At 41.3% G+C, this 24,388-nt stretch overlaps 2 protein-coding genes across 2 annotated transcripts in view; one reads left to right on the top strand and one right to left on the bottom strand.

Annotated features, from left to right (window-relative positions):
* Nucleotides 1–1,517: 1,517 nt before the first annotated feature.
* On the bottom strand, nt 1,518–16,383 carry snx3 (sorting nexin 3). Its single transcript, XM_070849116.1, has 4 exons — nt 16,192–16,383; nt 5,508–5,603; nt 5,080–5,204; nt 1,518–2,330 (listed from the first exon to the last, which is right to left on the bottom strand). Exons 1-4 carry the CDS (start codon nt 16,351–16,353, stop codon nt 2,225–2,227), a joined length of 489 nt encoding a protein of 162 aa, XP_070705217.1. The 5' UTR covers nt 16,354–16,383; the 3' UTR covers nt 1,518–2,224.
* Nucleotides 16,384–17,228: 845 nt separating this feature from the next.
* afg1lb (AFG1 like ATPase b) overlaps nt 17,229–24,388 on the top strand; it is a 32,772-nt gene continuing 25,612 nt past the window's right edge. The window contains exons 1-5 of the mRNA XM_070849448.1: nt 17,229–17,343; nt 17,581–17,906; nt 21,126–21,180; nt 21,310–21,411; nt 21,668–21,795. Of these exons, the coding sequence (XP_070705549.1) occupies nt 17,229–17,343; nt 17,581–17,906; nt 21,126–21,180; nt 21,310–21,411; nt 21,668–21,795 (726 nt within the window). The remainder of the gene's footprint in view (nt 17,344–17,580; nt 17,907–21,125; nt 21,181–21,309; nt 21,412–21,667; nt 21,796–24,388) is intronic.

Below are 24,388 nucleotides of genomic sequence, written 5' to 3'. Positions count from 1 at the left end.
TTCAACCCCAACGGAGGAAACCAAAAAAAAGATGACGCAAGCCTGATGGGGGATGTGAATCGCTGTCCCTCGATCCGGTGCTGAAACCAAACGCACGGGGCAACGAGGAAGAGGAAGAGTCCTTTTAAAGGACGTGCTTGCATTGCCTCCTGACTGTAAAACTACATTCATCTGAAGTTGGTGTTTGTATCTAAGTGGTTACTGTCCTGTTCGTGTTGGTGTGTCCTGTTCGAGGCGCAGCATCAAAAGTTTAAAAGTTTAGGTCGACTTTGTGAAGTTAGACACTAACACTGGATAAAATAATATTCAGCACTTGGAAAAATGTTTTTTTTTTTTGTGGCCTGTGATGCTTTTATTCTGTTGTAAATATTTGGAGTTATAACTATTTAGAGTTGTAACCGAGAGAATAAAAGACATTGAATTAAACTGCTTTCAGATAAAGTAGGTGTAAAGCTTTCAGCTGCAGTTTTCAAACTTGTTCATACTACACATCATTGACAATAACAGTGATGCTTTTCTCAGATCTAATTTTGTTGTCAATGTTTAGTACAATTACAGAAGATTTTACAGTAACACTGTATGATAAGGGTACAAAACAGTTGCCTAAGCGATTAATAACTAATGTAAGACTCAGGATGATTTAAGGTGGGATATATCATGACTTCTCCATTTGCTAACAATGCATCAAATAACCACTGCTCATTTAAGATTGGTGCGTATATTCATTTATATACCTAAAAAATTGGCCTAAAAAAAGGCCAATTTGATGAGTCTCTCTGAAAGCTGAACAGCAGCTGTTCTCAAACTGAAGTCATCAAACTGGTAGTTGGATGCAAACTTTTCCTGCTCTGTGTCACATGTACAAGCTTTAGTACAATGGACGCACATGTTAAGGCCAACAGAGGGGCCACAGGCCTAGCACACTAAGTGTGACGTCACAGTTTCTTACAGGTTACCTGGATGTGCCCTCTCATGTAAAGTCATGTGACACCAATTCAGAAATGACGCGAATTGATGCAAATTCAGAGTATAAAGAAGAACCGCTGTGCTTTCAGAGTGAATGATCAAATGCACAGGTAATGCTATTTAACTGCATTCAAGGTCATTCAATGGCAATCTAAGTGAATGAATGTATGATCATTTATTGGTGATCCATGAATCACATGAACTCATAGCGATTTGATCATGATACATCCTGCGTTAAATCATTAAATGATCACAAGTTATGCATTAGTTAAACTTGTGTTTTTCACCCATATTTGAAGCGTTAACGGTTTCCCTTTAGAAATGTTCTATTCGAAATAAAACCTCAGGACTGTTATAAACCTCTGCTTAGCCATAGGCCTACTCTGTTTTGTAATGAAGATGATAGATTATGTATTTATTGAATAATAAATGTAATTATACATGTGAGGTAGCTGTAAAGGTCGTGGCTGCTTGCAGCACCTAGCAGACTATCAGATGAGGAGTGTTCGACGGGTCAACAGTCCAAATCAACAAATGTAATTATGCGTGAAGACATTTCACCTATTTTATTGGAAAATCTTCAAAATAAACAAAAATGGCACAGCAGTATACAAATCTCAAAATGCATATAGCCAGTAGAAATACTGCAGTTCCCTCTGTGTAAATTACTTCTTTCTTGCTAGAAAATCACTGTGATAACTGGGCAGGTGCTGGTTGGTAGACACACACACACACACTCGCTTCCTCTTCAAGAGAGGACCAACTAAGCGTGGTTTGAAAGTCAAGGCCCATCAAATATATGTGCATGTGTGTGTGTGTGTGCATGTGTGTGTGTGTTTAGTTGCTAGTTATGGTGACCAACATGCCAATATTGGATATATATGATGGGAAATGCTGTGGTTTTTTTTACAAGAGCTTTGCATACATAGAACGCTCATTCAGTGTTACTATATAAATGAATATATTCATGACATAGCTAAATGATAAATACATAATATATCCATGTTAGTGGCATTTCCAGACATAGAGAAATTACTATAAATTACTTTCAACCACAGTTATGTGTCGAACATTCTTGACTCCAATTAGAAGGTGAAAACAAACACCGATCAGGGTCACTAATTAAACTAAAAGAGGCAGTGAACAATATTACTTTGGGGGGGCGCAGGGAAGGGAAGTTGTCATTGAAATGTTTATCGTCTGAGAGAAACCTGGAGCAGTGAAGAGAGCTTTGGGTTGTCGGGCCAAGCGGGGCTTTTTAGGCTTGTCTGATTTTGGATGGGGTGTAGCTCTTGTCCACAGACTCGTCCTGTAGAAACATGTGCAGGCATCGTTCGTTCTGAGCTAGAGGGTGACCTGCCACTCTGAAACACACAAGAGCAAAAGGCAGCTTTAAAACCCGCAGCTGTTCAAAGACAAAGCTCCATGACAAGGAAATGACAGAGACATGAGTGTACCTTTGCACAGAAGGACACACATGGACAGACAGAACGGGCAGAGATTGACAAACTGAAAGGTTTGAGCCGAACTGGTAGTTAACTGGAAGTTTAAGAACCATTTGTTATGGGTCAGAGGTGAGGCAAGAGGTCAGTTAACATTTTCAGTGTTTTAGGCCCTTAAAAAGATAATCTTTATTTTTGGCTTGTTCACTTTTATTTAACAGCTGACAGTCTAGATATTTTCTATGTCCTACTCCCATATTACACACTAAATGTTTAGTATGTACTTCATATGCGTCATTATAGTGCTGTTTTTGCAGTTAGTACACAATAAATGAACACATGTAAGTGTTTTACATTAACCGAAAATTATACAAAACTCAGACATCAATCAAACTGGGACTCTAGAACACCAATTAATGTTTCTCCCAAAAAAAATTGGTGATTTTTATTTTCTCAGGAGTTTCTAAAATTCACCAAATTTGTCTTAATCTTCTCCATTTTCTTTACACAAAGTACCGTGTGAGAGTAATGTCCATGAACCACACACTCAAAAATAAAGGGTTTGCAGCATCCTGTTATCCTAGGGGTTTAAAGCGCTGTTGGAGTCCAGTTGCGGACCTTCGTTGCATCTCTGTCTCCTCTAAATTCCTGTCACCTCTCTACGGTCTCTATAGCGAAGGCACAAACTGCTAAATGAAAATAAACCTGTGGGGTTTTTAGTATGCACATAGACTTGTTTAGAGTATGTTTTTTGGATTTGGGACCCATCGATAAACAGGAAATGTGGGGAGATGTTGTGCACAAAAGGTCTCCGATTGGACGTCGATCACATTGTATTCATCTTAACCGGCAGGCTTTAACAAGCTCTGCAAAAAGTGTCAATAATCGGTAATCAATATCCCACTAATAAACCTATTTAATGATGATAAGGATAAAACTCCGTCTGTATGATGGTCTCAGAAGAGTCACTGATGAAGAGGCTTCATGACATTTTGAAAACTGACCATACGTACAGACTACTGGTAGAGGGACCACTGCAGGTTTCACCAACAGCGATGGCCATCACTCTTTACATTGGCCACGTAACTATGGTGCATTTATGCAACATTTACACACATTGGTTTGTGGATGTGTGCTTGTGGTCACAAGCTCTTCTTAATTTACAGCAGTAGACTGACTTAATGAGTGTCAATTAAAACCCAGAATAAAAGATACAGAAGTTTCTTTTGTCCAACTTCTTGACTATGCAGCTCCATTAACATGTGAAATGCCGGTTTGGGGGAGCAGGTGGGAAAGTTCTATTAAAAGCACACGAGTAAAGGTATATAAGGTTTTTCTTTTTTTGGTGAACGTGTTTTCTCATTAACATATATTCTGTATGATTTACTTAAATAGGTCTGTACTGAGGACTGTGTTTTGCTCTGTTAAAGCCACTCTGACATCAAGCTTCTCTGACTTCCCCTCAGATGACACAAAGGAACTTAACTAGAATGAGCCGGTGCACCTGAGACCCTAAAACATCCAATTTTTCAAACGCTAAATTTCTCTTAGATCAGATCAACATGTGCATATCAGTACAACTTAACCTCTAACGGGAAATATTTTAGACAAATTAAGCCGCCCGGGAGGCATTCACAGGTCAAATACTAGGGCAATCACTGGAGAGGTCAAGCCTGTCTTCAACAAACTGTGTTTAATAGGTTTTGGAAATGTTGACGCTTGGGACAAGGTTAAAATCTGCTTTCTGAAGTGGGGATGTAAGCCCTTCTTCTTTACTGGGCGCATGAATTATTTGACTAGCCTAATCAAAAAGTGACGGTTATCTTCTCTCCTCCTTCTCACTTGTTTCACAGCGACAATCACGTTTACCGTTCCAAAAGATTTCCTCTTCACAATGCTCTCAATCACAGATTAAACAATGCCAGCCACGTCGTCCAGTATTAAGTCTGAACAATGATATGATCAACAGCGGCGTTTCATTCATAGGAAGCAAGGGGGGAAAAAATCTTAATTGCAAACACATTCTCATCTTTGTTAAAAAAAAAAAAACCAACATATTTATGGATTTTAATTTTCTCAACTGTCTTTGCGCACTTAATATTCCAACAGGAAACATTGATGCATTTGCACATGAAACAAAGATAATGGCCAAGTCTGCAATCAAAGCAAATAATTACAATCACACTGTAACTTTTATTGTTCCACAGCTGAAAATGGGGACATGCTGGATCAAAAATAAGCAGAGGTGCACACACCATCCCACCGAACCACGTGCTGTAATTTGAGCTGCAATTATCATAAATTACACATCAACAATAAAACAAATGTGGGAAAAATTATGTTGTGGGGGTGCGCACTTGAGTCCTCTTTAGTTGTGCGTGTCCTTTGCGAGGTAATTATGAAAGAGAATTAAGAAGGATAGTGAGAAAAAGACCCTTCTGCCTCTCCCGGTTCACTTTGTTAACAATATGAAGAGAAGTGAAAAAGTTGAATCTACTTATTGCACAGTGTGTGTCATTGCTCTCCACCGTTAAAATAATACCTTACAAAGGAAGAAGCTGCAAACAACTGTGTCCACAAAGAAGAATGTATGAATTGTAAAGAATAAATTGTTTTAACCTCAAAGTGGTGGAGGAACGGAGAAAGACTGAGAAGGTGCGGAAAGGCTTACTTGTTAAGAAACTGCTCCAGACCCTGTCTCCGCTCCTCGATGAAAGAGTCATCAAATATCCCATCATCCCCTCGAAACGGAAGCTGCCGGATAAGAGCTTTTCCTGGGAGAGGTGGGACTACCACCTGACATGAAAGAGCGCCCACAGAAAATCATACAGCAGCAATTAAACAGGCATAAATAAGTTTTTAATGAGAATTTCAGTACATACAATTCACCCAGCTCACAAAATCCTGCAGTGACTGTGAGCTGTATGATAAACATTTTTAGATGCCAAATCTGTAACATACTGCGAAGGCAAGAAAGATTTTTTTTAAACAACTTTCTCTCCCATACAGAACCACTGCAGATGTGGCTGATGTTTTATGCTGGTTTGATAAACCAAAGTACTCAAGAGCCTTTGTGTTGAGTTCACCTAAACAGCTCACCTTGCTCTCCCTCTCCAGCTCCGCTCTGAGCCACTCAAAGTCGCTGTACCGCCTCCGTACACACGACTCCTTCAGCTTGAAGATAGGTAGGTTGGTCTGTGGACACACACACAAAACAAATAGTTACAGGGTCACTTCTTACTGTTGCCTTGATTTACTGAACAATTTTCCTTAAACCTTGCAGTTGTAACGCAAATGGAAGAATGAAATGGCAGACATTATCCTCGTTTCTGTGAACAAACATGTAGGAAGTGCTTTAAAATCCAGTCAGTTGTTTGTTCATGTACTGAAGTGTATGTGGGACTGAATCTATTAATAATTTATTAATTAAGCTAGCTAGTCACATTTTCTATGAGCCCAAGTTGGCGTTTTTGTAATTTCTGGTTTTGTCTGAGAAACTCTAAAACACAAACGCATTTAATTCCCAATGATATAACAGAGAGAGAGAGAGAGAGAGAGAGAGAGAGAGAGGCAGTCTGTCTGTGAACACGCCACTCTCACCCTGCACTGTGCGGCTCATTTTGAGCAGCAGGTATTTTGAAAGGTTTCAACTTTCAAAATCCTTAGCTCTGTAGGTTATGTGTTTTATATCTTTTTAGGAAACATTATTGCACTCTGATGATGATATCGAATCGGAGAAGACTTTACTTTAAACAAATGAATGCGAGATTCCAAAATTCCATCGCACTGACTCAGCTGCGTTACTGTGGTCACGCCATCTTTTGACAAGCTATGCTAACTCTCACGATCCAATGTTAGCAGAAAGAGCAACCAATCATCTACGTAATTCTCAGATGAGAAGTTCAACTACATCACAAGTTACCACAGCAATCAAGCTAGGTTACAAGAGCGACACTAAAGACGTTGAACACTCTTTTAAAACTCTTAAGGCTCAACGTATCTCGCTAGCCCATTAATCTCATTTAGTTGTACACTCCTCTGGGCAGGTACGCCATGTCTTGGGCAGCCTGAGCGTGTTTTCAGGAGAGAATATTGTTGGTTATTACACAGCTTTGTTGAGTACTCGACTCTGATTGGTCAATTAAGGCATTCTACGGTCTGTTATTTCAGTGTAACAGAACGTTTCTACAGACGCAGTTCTGATATTGAAAGCAATACAATCATTTTTAAATCAATAAAATCATTTTTGAATCAATATTTTATGTCAAATTATTGATTTCTGTAGTGCAAAAACAAGTAATATCGGGAATAATGTACAGCAATTGTTGTTCATCACCCCGTCGGGGTTCATTTTGCAATAATGACCAGCTCACTGTACATTATCCCTTACACACTGAGGGCATAACCCAGCATCATGCAGTTAACTCCCAAACACTGGATTCATGTTATTTGTCCATCTCTTATTGATCTGATCCTATTTATTCATGCATGTATCACAGGCCTTTGTCACACGTTTATATGATATTACACTGTTGCATTTTGCCCCCAGACTTCAGGTAGCTCTGTTCATTCGACATATATGCGTTTGTATCCTTGAATGATATGTATACAGCGTAGTTTTTTCTTGCATTGCAATGTTTTCTTTTAACGCATGATGGCCATTTTATGGAAGTGATAATACACCAGAATGAAAACAATTTAGCATAGATACTTCCAGTTAGAGATGAAACAACTAATCGATTCTTCCATCAACAGAAAATTAATCAGAGACTACTTTGATAATCAATATTTTTTCTAAATCAAAATTGAAAAACATCAATTGTTGTTGTTAGACAAAACACGCAATTTAGACACGTAACCTTGGGCCATGGGAAATTGTGATGGGTGCTATTTTCTAAGCAAACGATTGAAAGATGGATTCAGAAAAGAATCATACTTTGGCATGTATTAGCACAAACAACTTGAGCTACTAAAATAAAGTTAGTTTTGGGTAATCAGTATTACCACCAATACGGTTAATTTCACCAGAGACTTAACCAATAATGTCTGAGTATTGTTGCGACGGTTAAGTTAAAACACCTTGAGCAAGATTTAAAAGCAAATTTGAGCTGCAGACTTATAACATACAACTACCAACAAATCAGGGGTTATAGTTCCTGTGGGAAGAGCACAAATAGCTAACAAAAAAAAAAAAAGAGTGAACAGGTTGCAGATCGCATTGGTTTAGGGCACAGCCATGTGTCATCTACTGTGACTTAAATAAAGGAAAAAAGGAGGAGACAGAACAAATAAAACTAACTCTCCTCCTTTAAAATAAACCAAACTGAATAGAAAATTTTAAACTGGCCTCCAGGCAAAAAAGAAAAGTTCACTTATGTTTTGCTCCCCAAGGTCTATTGCACTCAGGATGTTTTGCCATTTTTGTGTATGTGAGTTCGTGTACGGCAATGCACAGATGTCTGCATAATTCCAAGTTGCTGTTGACAAGCACTTGAGAGTGAATTTCATATTAAAAAGAGCAGATGTTTTGACATTGACAGAGAACATTGAGCAAACAGCACATTACAGCACAATGCCAAACCTCTTCACTATTCCTGACAGCACATGGCCATCCCATGACAATGTACAAATAAGGAGGGAGTGAATGAGCATTTCAATGGCAGGCCACATTCACAGAAGGTCAGCAAAGCAATTGAGCAAGTAGGTGCACCATGTATACAGTGTGAGCAGCAAACTGATCGATGAGCAAATGACTGACTGTGTGTGCAGTAAAGGGGATGGAGAGTTAACTAGAAGGCTGAGTAAATGGCTGAACAAAAGAGAAAGGAGGGGGTGTAAGTGGTCATGAAGGAAGAGCGGAAAAACTAGAGAGGATGGGGGCTTCATCTGGTCTGTGCAGGACTAATTGAAGAGGAGGGAGAGCAGGAGTGGTCTTTTCGCTCTCATGGGTTCTCCCTTTCAGTCTTTTCCCTCTTTATTTCCCCTGCTCTGCGATAATAAGTCAGATTTTCTGCCCTTGAGACTCCTCGTGAGTTTCAATGGGGAAAACGCAGGCTCTGTCCTCCTTCGTCTTCAAAATTATCGATCGCTTCCACATTTGGAGGGAAGGCGCAAACTCGTTTGACAAAATCTTGATAACGACGATAATGCTGGTCAGCTGACATAAGTGTGATTTCATGTTTAAAACAAATAATTAAAAGGGAAATCATTAAAAGACTAATCGCAATATACACTCATCTGCCATGTTATTAGGAACACCTAGCTAACACTAGTGCAGTATAAACAAATATAAGCAGATGCAGGCAGGAAATTTGCATCAAGGCACCGAAAACAAACATGGAGGAGAGTGAATGTGACACAGAGCAGGGCAACTCTGAACAGGAGAAGGACTTAGACCAGCCAAGACACAACATGGAGTGTGTCACTAAAACAGGGGCTACTTCAGTCGCAAGGACAGAAAATAAAGGAGAAAAAGAATCATCTGTATTCAACTACTGTATTGGACTGCATTAGTTTCAGCTAGGTGTACCTAATAAAGTGGAAACTTGTAGTTTCAACAAGTAAAACACTGTGTAAAAATACAATGTTTTACTTGAGTTGAAGTATTTATGAATTGGTTTGACACTTTGAGTTAGTTTTTCCAAGCAGCAGACTGTTCTTTATTATCTTATAAGATCATTTTGCTGACATAGCTTGTTTCAGGTGATTAGGTGTAACCCACCATCCCAATAATCCTAGTTTAGAAATTGACAATTTATGTCCACAAAACAGGTCCAATCTAAAATAAGAAAAATGGCAGGAAATTCTTTGGTGAATTCAGTATTGAAATTTAGTGCATTTTAGCACAAACACTATCATGGTAGGCTCAGATTTCTTATACTCATATTATTATTATGAGTAATTATTATTATTAATTTGCTCAGGTTAAATATGCTTCAACACATATCAAATAGCAATAACTAGGCCTATGTTTAATATTGCACATGGTCCGTCTTAAATTTCACAACCGGATCTTGACTGATCATCACCACAGTGAGTGGTTGAGCAATTGACAAAATATATAATAAGGGGAGAAAGAGCAAACTTAACTAAATGGCAACCAAGAAGCTGAAACATGAATGAATTCAAAGGACGTCTGCTGGAGCTAAAACAGCTTAGACAGCCATGTCTTCAACTGTGCAGGTAAAGAAAGGCAGAGAAAGCTTAAAAGTGAGATGCATTCGTAAGTGTGTGTGTGTGTGTGTGTGAGAAACAGATACCGTGAGTGTGAGTGTGTGCCAGAGAGAAACCTACTACCAATGAAGCGTGAAGCACTGAAAAGATAATGTTATGTCATATCTTTAATAACACCTGTGTTGTACTGTTATTTTCTTTCCTTGTGCTTTGTTTGTTTGCGTTTTAACAGCTGATAATTACATTATCCTCACGTGTGAAACTACCTGCTTTCAAAATCTGTTACTCTTAGTTAATTAGGCCAGAACTTCTGTGTTAGCAATGACTACTCTCACCCCATGACACGAGATTTGTTTTTCTAACACCACTAGCCTTGCAGCCCTTTTTTTTTTTTTTTCTTTTAAAACAAACAAACCATTTTGTATCCAGTTCTTTCTGTAACCTTTGTGATCTACGCACAGAATCAACACACAGACGGAAACTAGACTTTGCACATACAAAAAATAAGTCATAAGACCTCTGACGACTATAGCTCTTTTTAATAAGGTCACATTTCCTTTGATGGGAACCTTAACGTCAGTGAAATAACCAGATTAAGATGACAGTTGCCATAAAAGGAGTATTTCCTTACTCTGGTTATAATCAAACGGCTGAGTTGTTGCCACTCCCCGTTTCCCACCATGTTTTTATGTGACCCACCGGCCCTGAAAACTTGCCTTTCACACTTAATTTTAGGTTCTCTCCAGGTGAAGGCGTCAATGAGCCCCTCACTCCTCCTCTTTCTCAGGTCACAGGAGAAGTGGATTATCTTAGTTTTATCACCCCGGTGCTCTAGCATTAACTCCACTCTCCCCTCACCGTGGTCTGTCCCTGCTGCGTCATGTTACCTCACAGCATGGAGCGCCGCAAAGTTAATCCCCACCACAACAGATCACAGTTACAGGTAATCTGCCACCGCCGTGACTCTAATCCCATCATGCACACACACACACACACACACACACACACACACACACACACACACACACACACACACACACACACACACAGAAAACATTCAACCACGCGCAAGCACATACTGAAGTACATGAAGCATGCACGCACAGGTGTTAAGTATATCTGACCAGTCACACAGTTAACAACGTAAATATAATAGCCCAAAGCATTCAAGCCTGTTTGTACACACACAGTTGGCCCCGGACCGCTCATTTTCACACAATGAAGCAAGCAGTGAGTGTAAGGAAAGAAAGTCACCTGGCCTTTCAATCCTCTTGCCCTCTCAAACCCTGTGATTAAGAGATTGGCCTTGCAGGACAAGGGGAGGAATGAAAACGACAAAACTGAAAAATGAGAGGTCTCACTCACTCTCTCTCTCTCTGTCTCTTTCACTCACACACATACAGAAAGAGGCGGTGCGTGAGAGCTCTACAAGTCAAAGATCAGGTTTCCCTGGCCTCTGTTCTCTTCACGGCTGGTTAGAGGTTAGGGCCTGGGTGTCTCAACTTACTGGCCCCTGCAGTGATTGGGACATGGGACCAGCCCACACCCAGTCAGGTCTTAGCATTTCATTAATTGTCTAAAAAAAAAAAAAAAAAAGGCACACTTTGCCTCTGTCACTTTCTAAGGAATAGAATGAAAGAAAAGAGGAAGGACAGGAAGGAGAGAAAAAAAAAAACTAGGGTCGAATATGAAATCTCCAAACACAGAGAAAGCCAAATAAAGAATTGATGCTCATATTAATAGCAGGCGAGAAACACAAAATGCTGTGTCTATAAAAGAGGGTGCACAAAGCTAGATATACCTCCTTCAAAGTAGACCTCCTGGATTCAGTTTCCATTATGGATGTGCAAGGTGCAATCTACGCTCCATAGGAAGAGCATGTAATTCATAATGTGTGGGACACAATACCTTAGACTCATTGAAAATGGGTTGAAAAGAGGCAGAACCCTTAAAAACAGCAAGACAGAGAAAGAGGGAGAGAGGGGACAAAGATCACTCATCTCCTGAGAGAGTAGTTCAAGGCCACCATGCATTAGCTTTTAGCAGGATGGATTAAGTCAAGTTTGAGAGTGCGCATCCTAAACCTCCCCCATGCCCCCTTCTTACCCCTCCCATATACTCTCCTTTCAGAATAATAGCATAAAAATGGCAACATAATACCATCTCATTGCATCATATTGCAAAATGGGGAAAAAAAAAAGACGGGGAACAAAAGCGTTGGGGCTATAGGTCTTTTACTCTCGGATCTCCATGTACTCTCACAGTCGTTCTCTCGCTTGCCGGCCCCTGCGGCCTGACAGCCTACCCTCTCTCCAACTCGCCTAGCTGGCAAAAAGCTGCTTTGTTGCCATAGTATCAACTCCCACTTTTGATACTGTCATTTCAAGTAGGATATGGTAGCCTTGATACAATATGTTCCCTATTTCCATTAAAATAGTTGTCGAAGAGGATGCTGTAGACTTTGGATTACACTTGACTGTGCCTGACAAGCCCCCCCCGCACACGCACACCCACTCCCCATCTCTCCCCATTTTATTAATGACCAAAAGGCCCCCGCCCCACTGCCCAAATGGAAAAGAGAAAGAAAGAGAGAGGGAGAAGCTATGGGAGTAGAGAAGAGGAGGGGTAGAAGACTGAGTGAGAGTGAGCGACAGAGCTATAAGAGGCCTTTTATGTAGTCCTATCCATAAACAAAGTGAGATCCCAAAGTTCGCTCCCCTGAATGTGCTCTCTGGATGAGATGGGAACCAACTAAAGACAAGAAATTTTGATAATACCCAACAACTCCTCCTCCTCCCCCCCCTCACACACACACACACCCCAACTCCAACTCCCTGTTTGCTGAGGGTTCAAACAAATATTCCATGCTGCTTGAGGGGGTACTCTCAAATCTGCAACAACCAAAAAAAAACATTAGCGTGATATGATAGGGCTATACAGAATAACACTGTCCATTAGGGACATTAAAAATGCGCAGAAGCAGAAAAGAAAAACACCAAACCTACCCAGCTTCCTGTAGCCTTTACGCCATTAAACTACACTTAAAACGAAGGGATTTAGATGAGAACAAAAATCCATTGTTTCAACACGACCCTGGACATTACAAGTCTGCTCAGGCAAAATGAGATATCCGCTTCCTTTCACTATGAACTTAGCTTCCACCTCTTTAAAAACCTGACTGAAAAGAAGTGGATTGATCCCATTGATTTTAAACACAAAATGCAGGCCTGGTTGTCAACAAGTGACTGTGTAACCTGCCTCACAGCCACTGCGACCAGTTGGCTTCTCAAACGATAATCCAATCTTTAGACAATTTGCTTCACCGCTGACTCGATGAACACTCACACACTACCGGTGAGTCACAGGACAAATGCATAAGCTGGCTGTCACTAAATCAAAGTCATGGGAAACATTACAATTCCATACAAACAACAGGCTCTTGCTCTGGTGTTTAAAATATACAGTAAACCATATATAGTTATCACAGGGACTTCATCAACTGCTCTATGAACTGACTGCAAACAGCTGGGAGTGAAATGGGATAAGTGGGCAATGGGGTGAAGGCTGGTGAGGGGGTGGCTTTCTGCCCTCCCATGGGTGGGGGGTGGGGGGTAAGGATGGGGAATAAACGCTCCAGCTTCCCCCCACACCCTGGCCTGTTTCATTCTTCTCTTCTCTCAATGAAGGGATTAGGCAGACTCTCTCAGTGCGGTCACAAGGGCTCTCTCGATTTCAGATGGATAGCGGGACAGCAGTGAGAACAGCAGACAAGGGAACGGGTTATAAACAGAAACAGTATACCATAATTAGATGATAAAAATTAAAGTAGTTCTAAACACTATACGTAAGTTAGAAACAAACAGAGCAAAGCATATGCTATGCATTCCTGGCTGAGGCATTGTTGCTAACGCTCTTAACATGCTGAAGATGGAGTAAAATGCTTCTAAAGAAAGCTGAAGAAAGGAGAATGAGGGAAGCAAAGCAAAGTTGACACCACGTTTGTTGAGAAGTGAGGGATGCGCCACTTATTCTGTGGTCTTATGCAAAGCAGGGTCACACAGGGCTATGAGGTGCACAATAATGCTGATTACACGCATATGCTAATTATTACACGCTAATCAAGTACAGTAGCCTTATATTCAACGCTAATGCCTGGAGACGGCTTCTCTTCCCTCAACCCATTTCTTTAAGGTAAAGGGAAACTATAAATACTTTGGGGCTGCTCGATAATCTAAATACTCCAGACCACTAACTACAGGGGTGTCAGTAAACTGAAATGAATGAATGAAAGATGAAAAATGAGGCAATCAGACGAGCCAAGTTAATGCCTGACAATTTCAGACTCTCAACAGAGCCTGCGCATTAAAAACGCACAAAGCTTTGGTGAAATGCTGAAAATAATTTCTTATTTATTCATTTATTTATCATATTTTACAGAAAACTAATACAACTTGTGTGTGTCTGCTTCATATAGGATGAAGACTCTTATTTCTGATCATTGAACTGAAACAATGCCTAATTTAAACTTGCCCTTAAAAACAGCAGCTGAATAAAAAAAAACTCTCTGAAGCCAAGGTCCTCTAAGCCGCATGTTCTGGAGCTTTCAACCGTGTCACAAAGTCTTCATCAGCACATTGAATTTGCCATGTTGTCATTGAACTGTACTTCCAAGTATGAGCTGGTTCCTGATTGTGCGATCCTTTGGAATCGTATGCCCTGAGTGGATCAATTCCATTTTACTTTGGCATGTTTTTTCTGGAATTTACGCATTTCAAAACAACAATGTCAGTCACGTGTCTATGCTGCAGGTGACAACAAGAGGGAGTCAAGCGGGAGACGAAGAAAAGGTAAATGCGGCTTTTCATATTATATTTTGTTTTCAAAGTTATATAATTTTAAGAAGAGGAGCATTAGAATTTATTTTAACGTGTTTGAATGTTATTAGGCAGACATTCAGATATAATAAAACAGTTGTGCTATTACGGAAAACCTGAGTAATCCTACTTTTCTCCCCCACAATGAAAATTGATGAGGACTCAATAGGGGAACCAAAAAAGAATCTGACCGATAAGCAGATTCGATAAAGGCATCAATCAAAGCCTATCAATTCTCCTCCCTAGTTCTGAGCACCTCTAAGTTCTCTTGTGCCTGAACAGCTATATTTCGATGACGGCTCCATCTGCTGATGAAGATTGTGTGATTCATAAGAAAGCTCCAGAACAAGTGAGTAAGTGGTTGAATAATTTAGTATGATCGTCATTTGCCACGTGTTAATTCATGTGGTCTAATATTTTTAAGATGAGTGGGCCTTGACTTTGAAGGTGTGTGTATGTGTGTGTGTGTGTGTTTGTAACAGAGAAAAATACACATGATACAGGATCTATATTCTGCAGTAGCTAGGATTGGCTAACCATTGCTTTACTCACTGATTGCACAACAATGTCAAGCTTCTGGACAGTGTAAGCCAGTAGTCTAACATGCCACATTTCACAGGCATTTAGAAAAAACAAAAAACGTTACTTCAGACAACCATTTTGACCAACTATCATCTAGTTTACCAATGGGTGACAGGAGTCTCTCGAAGAAGAAAAGCACCCGATCTCAACTACTCCTTTAGTAGAGTAGGAGGAAGGAAATGTGTCCAGTGGGGGTGGGTGAGAATGGAGAGGAACAGGCAGTGACCTGTATCCTGTCTGCAGCTCCAGAGAAGCTGACTCGCTGAGTTAGGTTCCCCTTAGGCCCAGTACTGGGGTATACTACTTTGAGAAATGAGTAATCAGTCAAGGCAGGGCAGCTACAAACTGAGGCACTCTTAAGCCAAACAACATACCCCACTAAAGTAATATTAGTATGATGCTTACATGGAAAGACAGAGCTGAGCATTTGGTTATACAGGCCTGTAATTATGTCAGGTCTGTTAACCAATGCTGTTGCCTGTTCTTTACAGTTAGAAAATGGGGTGTGGCTACAGTTAAACTCTGAACTGTCTTGGAAGGCTTTAACTCTTTGAAGGAGTTCTCTGATCATAGTTTAACTATCTTACTGCTGAGGTTACATAATCCATCTTATTTGCAGACAATATGACGTGTGTGAATTAGTAAAACAGCTCATCTGTTACGCCAAACGGGAAAAAACACTTGAGGCTAATGTAAACAAATTATCTTCTCTAGCAGAGCGATAGCATCGTGCCTATTGCCTTTAAAGCAAACTGTAGTAACTTAACTGTACTTGTTAACGTTGTTGTCACAATTTACCCATGACTTATCAAATAATGTCTAATGAAATAACTGAATCATTCACTAGCGTTAACATGGCAGTTTAATGTCAGTGATCAGCTAACGCTAGCTAACCAATGTTAGCTAGTTTTGTTGCTAGCCTGCTAGCTAGCACTCGCTAACATGAACTCGTATCACAAATGACGCCTTGCTGTTCCCAGATAGTCATTCACACATTTAAATATCGACCCTGTAATTGTATGCACGTCTTTTTTGACTGTCGCAATCCTGATGTCAAGGATTCATAACTTACTTTTACTGCAGGAAAGACGTTTGCTAGCTTAGATAGCTAGTGTAAGAGCTACCGTCATTAGCACTTGTTACTGCAGGCTCACCTTCAGTCTGACTTCATACGTGGTGTATCTGCCCCTGCCGACCCCGATGGTCTCAGGGTTGCTCACATCAATCTCTAGGAAATTACTCGGGGGTCCATATGCGTCATTTAAGTTCTGAGGCTTTGAGAAGAGCCTTCTTGTATCAGCTATGGTATCAGCCATTTCTCTCCTGTCCTTCTAGCAGCCAGTGATAGTATCAAGTTGGCCAGAATTCAAACATTTACGTTCCTTTCTTACACTTCAAAATAAAATAATCAGTGAACGTTGGAACCACATCGTTAAAAACTACTCCAAAAAGACGCACTGTTTTCGGGAATTTTATACATCTAATAATGCTGCATATCGATATTTATTCTTTTCCAAGCGACTCTCTCTTTGACACGGTTATAAAGTCTAATTGTGGCTTTTATGTTGAAGGGAAATAGTTTAGATTCCGGTATCGCTCTAGCTATCACAGTCGCTAACTTGAGAGGTCAGCGGGCTGCACTTCCGATCAGCTGAGATTCAGCTGACACTACTCGGCCACCTGCTGCTCGGTTTGTTTACAGCCCGCCAGAGGATACATTGGCAGTAATAAAATCTGTAAACGATATAAATGATTTTAATCATTTTACTTGTATGATCCAGATCAATCGCACGTCGCAATGTGAGGTGATTACTGTAAAAACGTAAAAAAAAAAAAAAAAAAACCGTCTGGTCCGACGGTCTTGAGTCAGGATTTGATGCTCAAAATAACAGTAGTTATTTAAAAATGTTTCAAAAATTGGAATATTTAATTTTATTAATGAACAATTATGTGTCAGCCAGTCATAAAAAAACAGGGATTTATATTGTCCCAAAGCTTGCCTGAGCCTAGTTTGTTTTCATTATTTACAATCTAAATACTTAATCAAGGCATTTGTTAAATCTGATGAAATGTGTTCAACCTGTCTTAGTTTAAAAAAAACACCTACACAAAAAAACACCTACATGATTGTGTAGAGCGGTTTTATAACGTGTCCAAGAATGTCAATAAAGTTTTCCCGATTTGAACCATCATGGCGGCTTACACTATGCATGCAGCTGTCAGATTCTCAACAACATTTTTACGTAAAGACACTGTTCTGACCTCAAAGAAAATGTGTCGTCTATTAGCAGGCTGCACTGGGAAGGGTGAGTGTTGTCATGTTGTAGTTCATGCTATTCAGATTTAGTGTGTCACAGCCTGTCCTCTCAGCTGATGCATGTTTGGTAACTTTGCTGGCTAGCCTCGATTACCCACAACCTCTGGATTACACAGTAGCGCCTTCTCTGTTCCATCACGGCTTCATCTCATTTTACAGAATCAGTGCATTTTTGCAGGGGTTGATTAACAATTAACACAGATGATTTTTGTGATGATTCTTCAAGGCTACGCTAGTTGGAGGACATTCTGTTTATCTGCATCATCCTGCTCCTCTGAGCCTCCAGCAGCAGACAGTCGTGGCTTCAGTGACACTGTTGGACACTACGATCGCCTCGTCCAGTGTGGCTCCCTGAGGAAAGACGCTCAACAGAGAGGTGTCCTCCAGCAGCTGGCTCAGCTGCAGCACACCCTGAAGAACTACAGTAACAGTGTGTATTTGAACCCACCTCCACCGAGGCTAAACTCACAAGATGACAACAGTGAACATCTACAGGAGAAAGACCTCCACATGACTAAAGCTGAACACAAAGATGATGGATCCACTGCCAAGGTAAAGGACGTATTATATAATAATACATGGTATCTTCAGTCGAACACCATGTGTTCTTCGTGTTGTGACTGTCCTTGTAATTTAGGTTATTCATAACTCTTAACATTTTTTACATGTAATTCGTCTCCAAATCAATAAAAAAACAGCTGATCAAAACCACCTCAGATCTAACCACACTGACACGAAGCCAAGTCCTGATGTGTCACTCTAATTTAACTACATTTTATCGCCTGCACTGACCAGAATGAAACATGTGCATAAACACAACATTCTGAGCGCACCCTCTCCAATTTTCCCAGAGCAACAAGCTGCCACATGAATGACTTGTCTCTGACTTGTAAAGGTGATCTGTTGCGTGCCACAAGCACCAAGCATAAACACAGTAATCGTTCATGCAGGAGAATTTGGCATTTGTATGTTCAGTTTGCAGACTGCATCAATGAATACAAGGCTGCCAGGCCTATTTAATCAAGACTTGCTTGGATGAAGCTTTGACTAGCTTTTTGTGGTGGTTCAACCGTATGTCGTGGTCTTCATCAGGGGGTGGAGTTTGCAGATCCAGTTCACTGAAGACCATATCATACAGTTGAAAGCTCTGGAAAAAGCTAGTAACTTGACCTTTTGAGTGGGGTTTTGTGTCGTCAAGCCACTATTTCCAGCTGAAGGATCAACCTTCATGCTCAAGACTGGTACAATGTCTGAAATCACTCATTCACCATTCTGTACATAATAAACACTAGGGGGACGTTTGGACTCGCTAAATAGTTGTCACTTTGCGCTAAAACTTGACTCTAAGCAACAGGGTTAATGGTTAGTGTGCATGCTGAGGAGAGTTTGTTTCTTTGCTTTGTGTTAACTTTGAAGGACTAAATATGTGCACACATTTCAAAGAGTTTTAGCACTGGAATAAAATGTTGGAAAGTGAAAATAGTGATTTTGGACACAGTTGGCAGTTTACGACAGCATGGATTTCATTAAAGCCTTTTACGGTGAGGCATCTGGACTCATTCTGTAATAAAGCCCCATTGACATCTAACATATGGAGGGACTTGACAGAGCCCACTGCACTGCACTCCAGTTGTATCACTGATGGTGGCCGGTGGGCTCAGGTCAGAGGGAGGGTAGGGGTCTGGGAAGTGTATTGTGCATGTGAGTTTTGGAACGGCATAATGTAGGGGGCTGTTGTTGTTTTTAGGTCAGGGGAGCTGACTGTCTAGTATTTGGTGGTGGGAGTTTTTTTTGTTGGTTGGCTGGCACAGACACATAGGGTTAGGCAGAGATTTTGGAAGGCAGCAGGGCAGACCTCCCGCTGGGCCCGTCCCGGCACCCCTCTCACTCTCTCACCGTCCCCATGCAGTAATGAGGGGATCCCTATTGTCTGAGCCATTCTTGTCCTTTTTGCTTTTGATTCGGGACTCTGACAAATACTTTGGTGTTAGGCTATCAACACCACCGCCCCCCTCTCCTTTTGCACCTTATTTCTTGCTCTGCCTCTCTCTCACACACACACACACACACTGACTGGAGTACTTATGCAATTATTCTGGTTTGAATCAGGTCACACCACTGTCCTTTTGGTGTCTGTTCTCTCTGTGAAAGTGCCGCCATTGTCTTCACTAACTGACCAAGTCTGTGAGGAGAGTACACTTGACTTAATATTGACCCAATGTGGCGTGGTTTTGCGGATGGTCGGCTAACAATGGGCTATTGTTTAGAGGGAACCACCCTCTTCAAGTCAGACCTGTACACTGTAGGTCTCCAGCGGGACGGTTGTACTAGTTAAACCTGAGTGAGACTCCCACAATCCCTCCACTAACCTTGTAAGTGAGAGGCACGACATCTGTGGCTGAAGATAAACATGTTCAGAAGCAGTTTTCCTAAAGTCATGTCAAAGCCAAAGTCAGGCAATGTCCTGCATGTGAACTTTCCACTCATGTGCCAGTCTATATCGTCCATCTGGAGGTGAGACAAGGCCACAGAGCTCAGCTAGACAGAGTTGCTGAGGGACATCCTTGTCCTTCTCCACTCTGCCGTGGCAGAATGGGTTCCAGCCACCACTGACAATCACCCCACCATGCCAGAGGGCAGCTTGGGAAGTCAGGGAGAAGTCACACACTGTTACGCCAGAGCAGACAGGAAAGGCTTGTTGCTCTTCCAGTGTTTCACTCCAGCACAGCACAGGCAGGGACAGAGGGATGAAGGGGGTAGAGGGGAGGAGCGGGGAGAGGGCAGAGAGAGAGGATGGGTAACAAGTTTGTTATTTCGTTTAGTTTTCAATTGGCCATTGTCTGGATTTACCAGAGTCAAGTGCTCCTTGTGTGGTGGACACCAAGTGCAGTGGACGCCGAGTGCCGTCTCCATGAAATAGTTGCTAAATTAAATTTTAGGAGGACAGACCTTTCGTGTTAGTGCTGAGTTAATTCCAAAGCTATTTGGCGTTGCCAGGTTACAGAGACGGACAATCCTCAACCACACTGTTGTTAAACCTTACCTATAACATCCATCATTTGTCCTCCTATATACAAATGTGCTTCAAGTTATCATTCCATGTCATGGTTGAACTGATGACATAGTTGTTTACTGGGCTTGGGCCCTCTTTAGAGATATTTGGCTTTACTCGATATTCTCAGCTTGGTCACACAGAAGACGTTTTTTTTGAAGCAGGGACCTTTTGATGATAGGAGGCAGGCAGCACAATGACTTCCAGCAGCACCTCAATGCAACAGTACCGTATCACAATTAGCAGCGCTAAACAGGCTGCACAGACAAGTCCACTCCATCTCGTATGGAGCCTCATCCAGTCCTCTCCGTTTTGTCTGACAAATCCCCCCATTGTTCCTCTGATGATGCTTTTCTTTCGTGGGAACCCTGGCTTGTCTTGTTGATTAGATCCCCTTTGTCTTCCTCCCCTGCAGTGGGCCAGTCTGGAGAATGTGAAACCTCACACTGTAGTGGTGGCTTAATGCCTCAGCATACTTTGTTTATTGAACGATGATTCGGTCGTATATGGTAATGAATATAAGTTTATTTAGGTCACCAGCTATAGCGTTTTGTGATTTCAACTATAAATTAATCTATGCATTCATTTTTGATAATCCTATTGATGTATGATTAACCGTTATGCATTATTGTTTACGACGACAAGCAGCTGTTCAAAGATTTCACAGAAAACAAACAAACTACAGTCATTTCCTCATTTTTCCTCTTTTACCCCCAAAGGAGAAGGAACCCACACCACCACCACCCAGAGGCTTCTATATCTATGGAGATGTTGGTAAGATCACTAATAGAAACATTTTTTTTATCATAGATATAAACATCATCATGGCATTTTTTTTGTGGTGCTGAATCTCTACCAGACGTCTAGAATAATTGCTTTTTCTTTAATCCATCTCGCTTTCAGGCACAGGGAAGACCATGCTCATGGATATGTTTTACTCCCGTGTGGAAAACGCACAGAAGAAGAGAGTCCACTTCAATGGCTTCATGTTGGACATCCACAAAAGTTAGTATAATCCCCCTCCGCTCTGCAGCGCTAACCACTGAAGGTTGGCTCGCATGACTTTATGGAAATCTTCTGACTCCTCATGCGATAGAGATCCTATATTTATCTCTCTGTTTGTCCCGAAGTCCTCGTGCTAATTGTCTACCATTATGCATACAGGTGAAATTATAGCGCTTTATTCAGTATTGTCATTGGGTTTGGGTTGGCGATGCAGGTGTGCCTTAAGTTGTATCTGACGTTTGTGTACTGCTTAAAGGGATCCATCGGAGGAAACAAAGCCTGCCAAAACGAAGGCTAGGGAAAATGTTCACCTATGACCCCATATCACCGGTTGCCATGGAGATCAGCGATGAAACCTGCCTCCTGTGTTTTGACGAGTTTCAGGTGAGCAAGTGTGTTACAGGCTCTGTGTGTGTGTGTGTCTGCTCTTAAAACCTGCTTGAACATTGCAAACTAGACAACACTGATCCTGTGATATGGTTTTATTCTCCATAAATCAACTGCGTACATTTGCTTAAAACAATGTCTTTGACGTTGGTACTAAATAATGGGTGGAACTGGTACATATACTGCTAGTAAAACTATATATAATAATGGCATGCTGATGCTTAGGTATGTTTAGATAATTACCCATAAAGTCCTCCAAAGATTAGAAGAACGGGTAAACCTGTCTTTTGGGGCATTTTGTGTGTGTGTGTGTGTGTGTGTGTGTGTGTGTGTGTGTGTGTGTGTGTGTGTGTGTGTGTGTGTGTGTGTGTGTGTGTGTGTGTGTGTGTGTGTGTGTGTGTGTGTGTGTGTGTGTGTGTGTGTGTGTGTGTGTGTGTGTGTGTGTGTGTGTGTGTGTGTGTGTGTGTTTTTGAAGATAATTTCAAGGGTATAAACAAGTTTAAACATCCATGATACTGTGCAGTGCTTATGTTTAAAATGTAATATGTCAAATAGTGCTCCAGAAGTTTCAGATAAAATGCGTTTTTTATTCATCTGACTTAGTCGATCTAGTGAAGCAGAAGTTTGACCAATGGTAGTTGTGTTTCAGTTTTGACACGCTGAAATAATTATTAGTACTTTATTCTGACTCCTGCTGCATACATTTCTTTATATGTGTAGCTTGTGGTGTATTCAGTATCACAGGGAAATGCTGTTGCTATATCCCAGAACATGTTAAAGTCAGAGTCAGTAGAAAGGCATGAGACATTGGCATAAACAGGATCAGAAATCTTCAAATCTTAAGAGAACGGAAACAGATTTGTTGACTGTTTTTGTTTGCTTTGTGTTTAGTATCATCATCTTTATGGTTTATCCTTCATTCTTGCTTAATGAAATGTGAAGTGTTCAAGCACAGCTGCTGTCTTTCCTGTTTCGACAACTGGATGCCTCTGATCTTCTCCCCACAAAAACAGGACTGGGGACACCTAGTGGCCTTTTTACATATAGCACAACTGTTAAAATGACATCCAGTAACATTGAAACATTCTTTCTCCTTTTACTACGTAATAATTTACAACTGCACTAGTAATAAAATTGTGTAATCCAATCTCACATCACAGTGGCCAAGTATAACATTTCATACAACTGCTGTAGCAGACAGCGGATCTGCTCTGTTGTTGCTTATTTGTTTAGTTTGCTTCTAAATCACTACAGCCATAGTTTTTCTACAGCCATTAGTGTTGCAGCACTTCTCATTATTTCACCCTTTGGTGTCAGAGGAAAGAGCCACTACTGAAGCTCTCTGTATTCTCTGTGAGGTAGTTAGTCATTCACTGCAGCAGAGAAAGACATGTGCTCCTGTCTTTATCATTAGTCAGCCAAGCACATCTGTGAGCAGCCCTTACTGATATTATTACAGTTAATGCCAGCAGGTCAAAGGTCACGCAAGGTGCGCTTACTCTCTCTAATCACTCTCTATGCATCTGCGAGGATCAAGAGCTGCTCCTTTCATCCGCTCGTCTTTCACATTATAAACTGCGGCGCTGTTTGTGCATTCTCATTGATTTGTTTTGTTTGCCGTCGCCAGCTTTGCTGTTTTCGCTTGTCGACTGTTGCTACCGGTGAATGGAGGGGAAACAAGCAGACATGTGCGCGTTGTTTGTGATGCATAAACAAGAGGTTGCGAGGTTGGGAGAGTTGGGGGCGAGGGTGTGTGTGTGTGTGTGTGTGTGTGGAGGGGGGGGGTCTATACCAATCAGCATCCTCTTCCACTCAGCCATGTAAATGAGGCTCTGGGTATCAGTCGCACTCTCCTGCTTCCTTAAGTGAGTGGAGCTAGAAAGCGACTGGCGGCGGCGGGTCAGATGGATCTTATCCTCTTAAATGCTAATGACATTTCTCCATTCTCTTCATTAGCGCCGTGCCATTATCAGTAATTTGTAGCCCCCCTCCCTCCTTTGACGGCCCCCACCCGGCTCCCCTAATGAATACTCGCCATTGAGAGGTCTGAGATGGAAAGATGGGGAGAGAGCAAGAAAGGCAGAAGAAGAGTGAGAAGAAAACGCTTGAGCGCCATTGTCTCAGGGCCTCAGTCACTGTGCAGCCCCAGTGAAATCGCTCATAGGTTGTGTACATAAAGAGGTGTAACATCAAAAGAGCTTTAATTTGGCACCCGTGCGCCTCGCTGTAAACTGACAGCCGCTTGAGTAATTGGATGCTCATTTAAATATCGGCATTGGCTGACAGAGATTGCACCATTATTTTTGTGCTCCACAAGTGCTGCATCAGTCCCCTCCACCTTTCTCGTTCTGTGGGTACCCATTCTCTCCCCCTCTTCCCCTCTCCCCCTACTCATTCAGCAATCAATATTGCCCCTCATACTATGCCCATGTTGAGGGCACATGAATAAACAAATCCAGGTTGTATAAAAGGTCATTTTTAAATGATTCTTTTGAAATGAAAATAAAATCCTGTGGTTGGAGGAAATGGGGGCCCCTTCAGAGAGACACAGAGCCTTGGCTTTCTGTTGATTCTCATTACTGGCGCACAC

The sequence above is a fragment of the Pempheris klunzingeri genome, chromosome 18 (genome assembly GCF_042242105.1).
Source record: "Pempheris klunzingeri isolate RE-2024b chromosome 18, fPemKlu1.hap1, whole genome shotgun sequence".
Lineage (NCBI taxonomy): Eukaryota > Metazoa > Chordata > Actinopteri > Acropomatiformes > Pempheridae > Pempheris > Pempheris klunzingeri.
Note: the sequence above shows the minus strand (reverse complement) of the source record. Positions and strands in the feature narration are given on the sequence as shown.

What these genes read in the sequence shown, in the direction of transcription:
- snx3 (XM_070849116.1), bottom strand. Translation starts at nt 16,353, where the DNA reads ATGGCTGATACCATAGCTGATACAAGAAGGCTCTTCTCAAAGCCTCAG. An exon ending in CGTATGAAGTCAGACTGAAG is followed by an intron (nt 5,604 to 16,191) that starts GTGAGCCTGCAG and finishes GTGTGTCCACAG; the next exon opens with ACCAACCTACCTATCTTCAA. An exon ending in CTGGAGCAGTTTCTTAACAA is followed by an intron (nt 2,331 to 5,079) that starts GTAAGCCTTTCC and finishes TGTGTGTTTCAG; the next exon opens with AGTGGCAGGTCACCCTCTAG.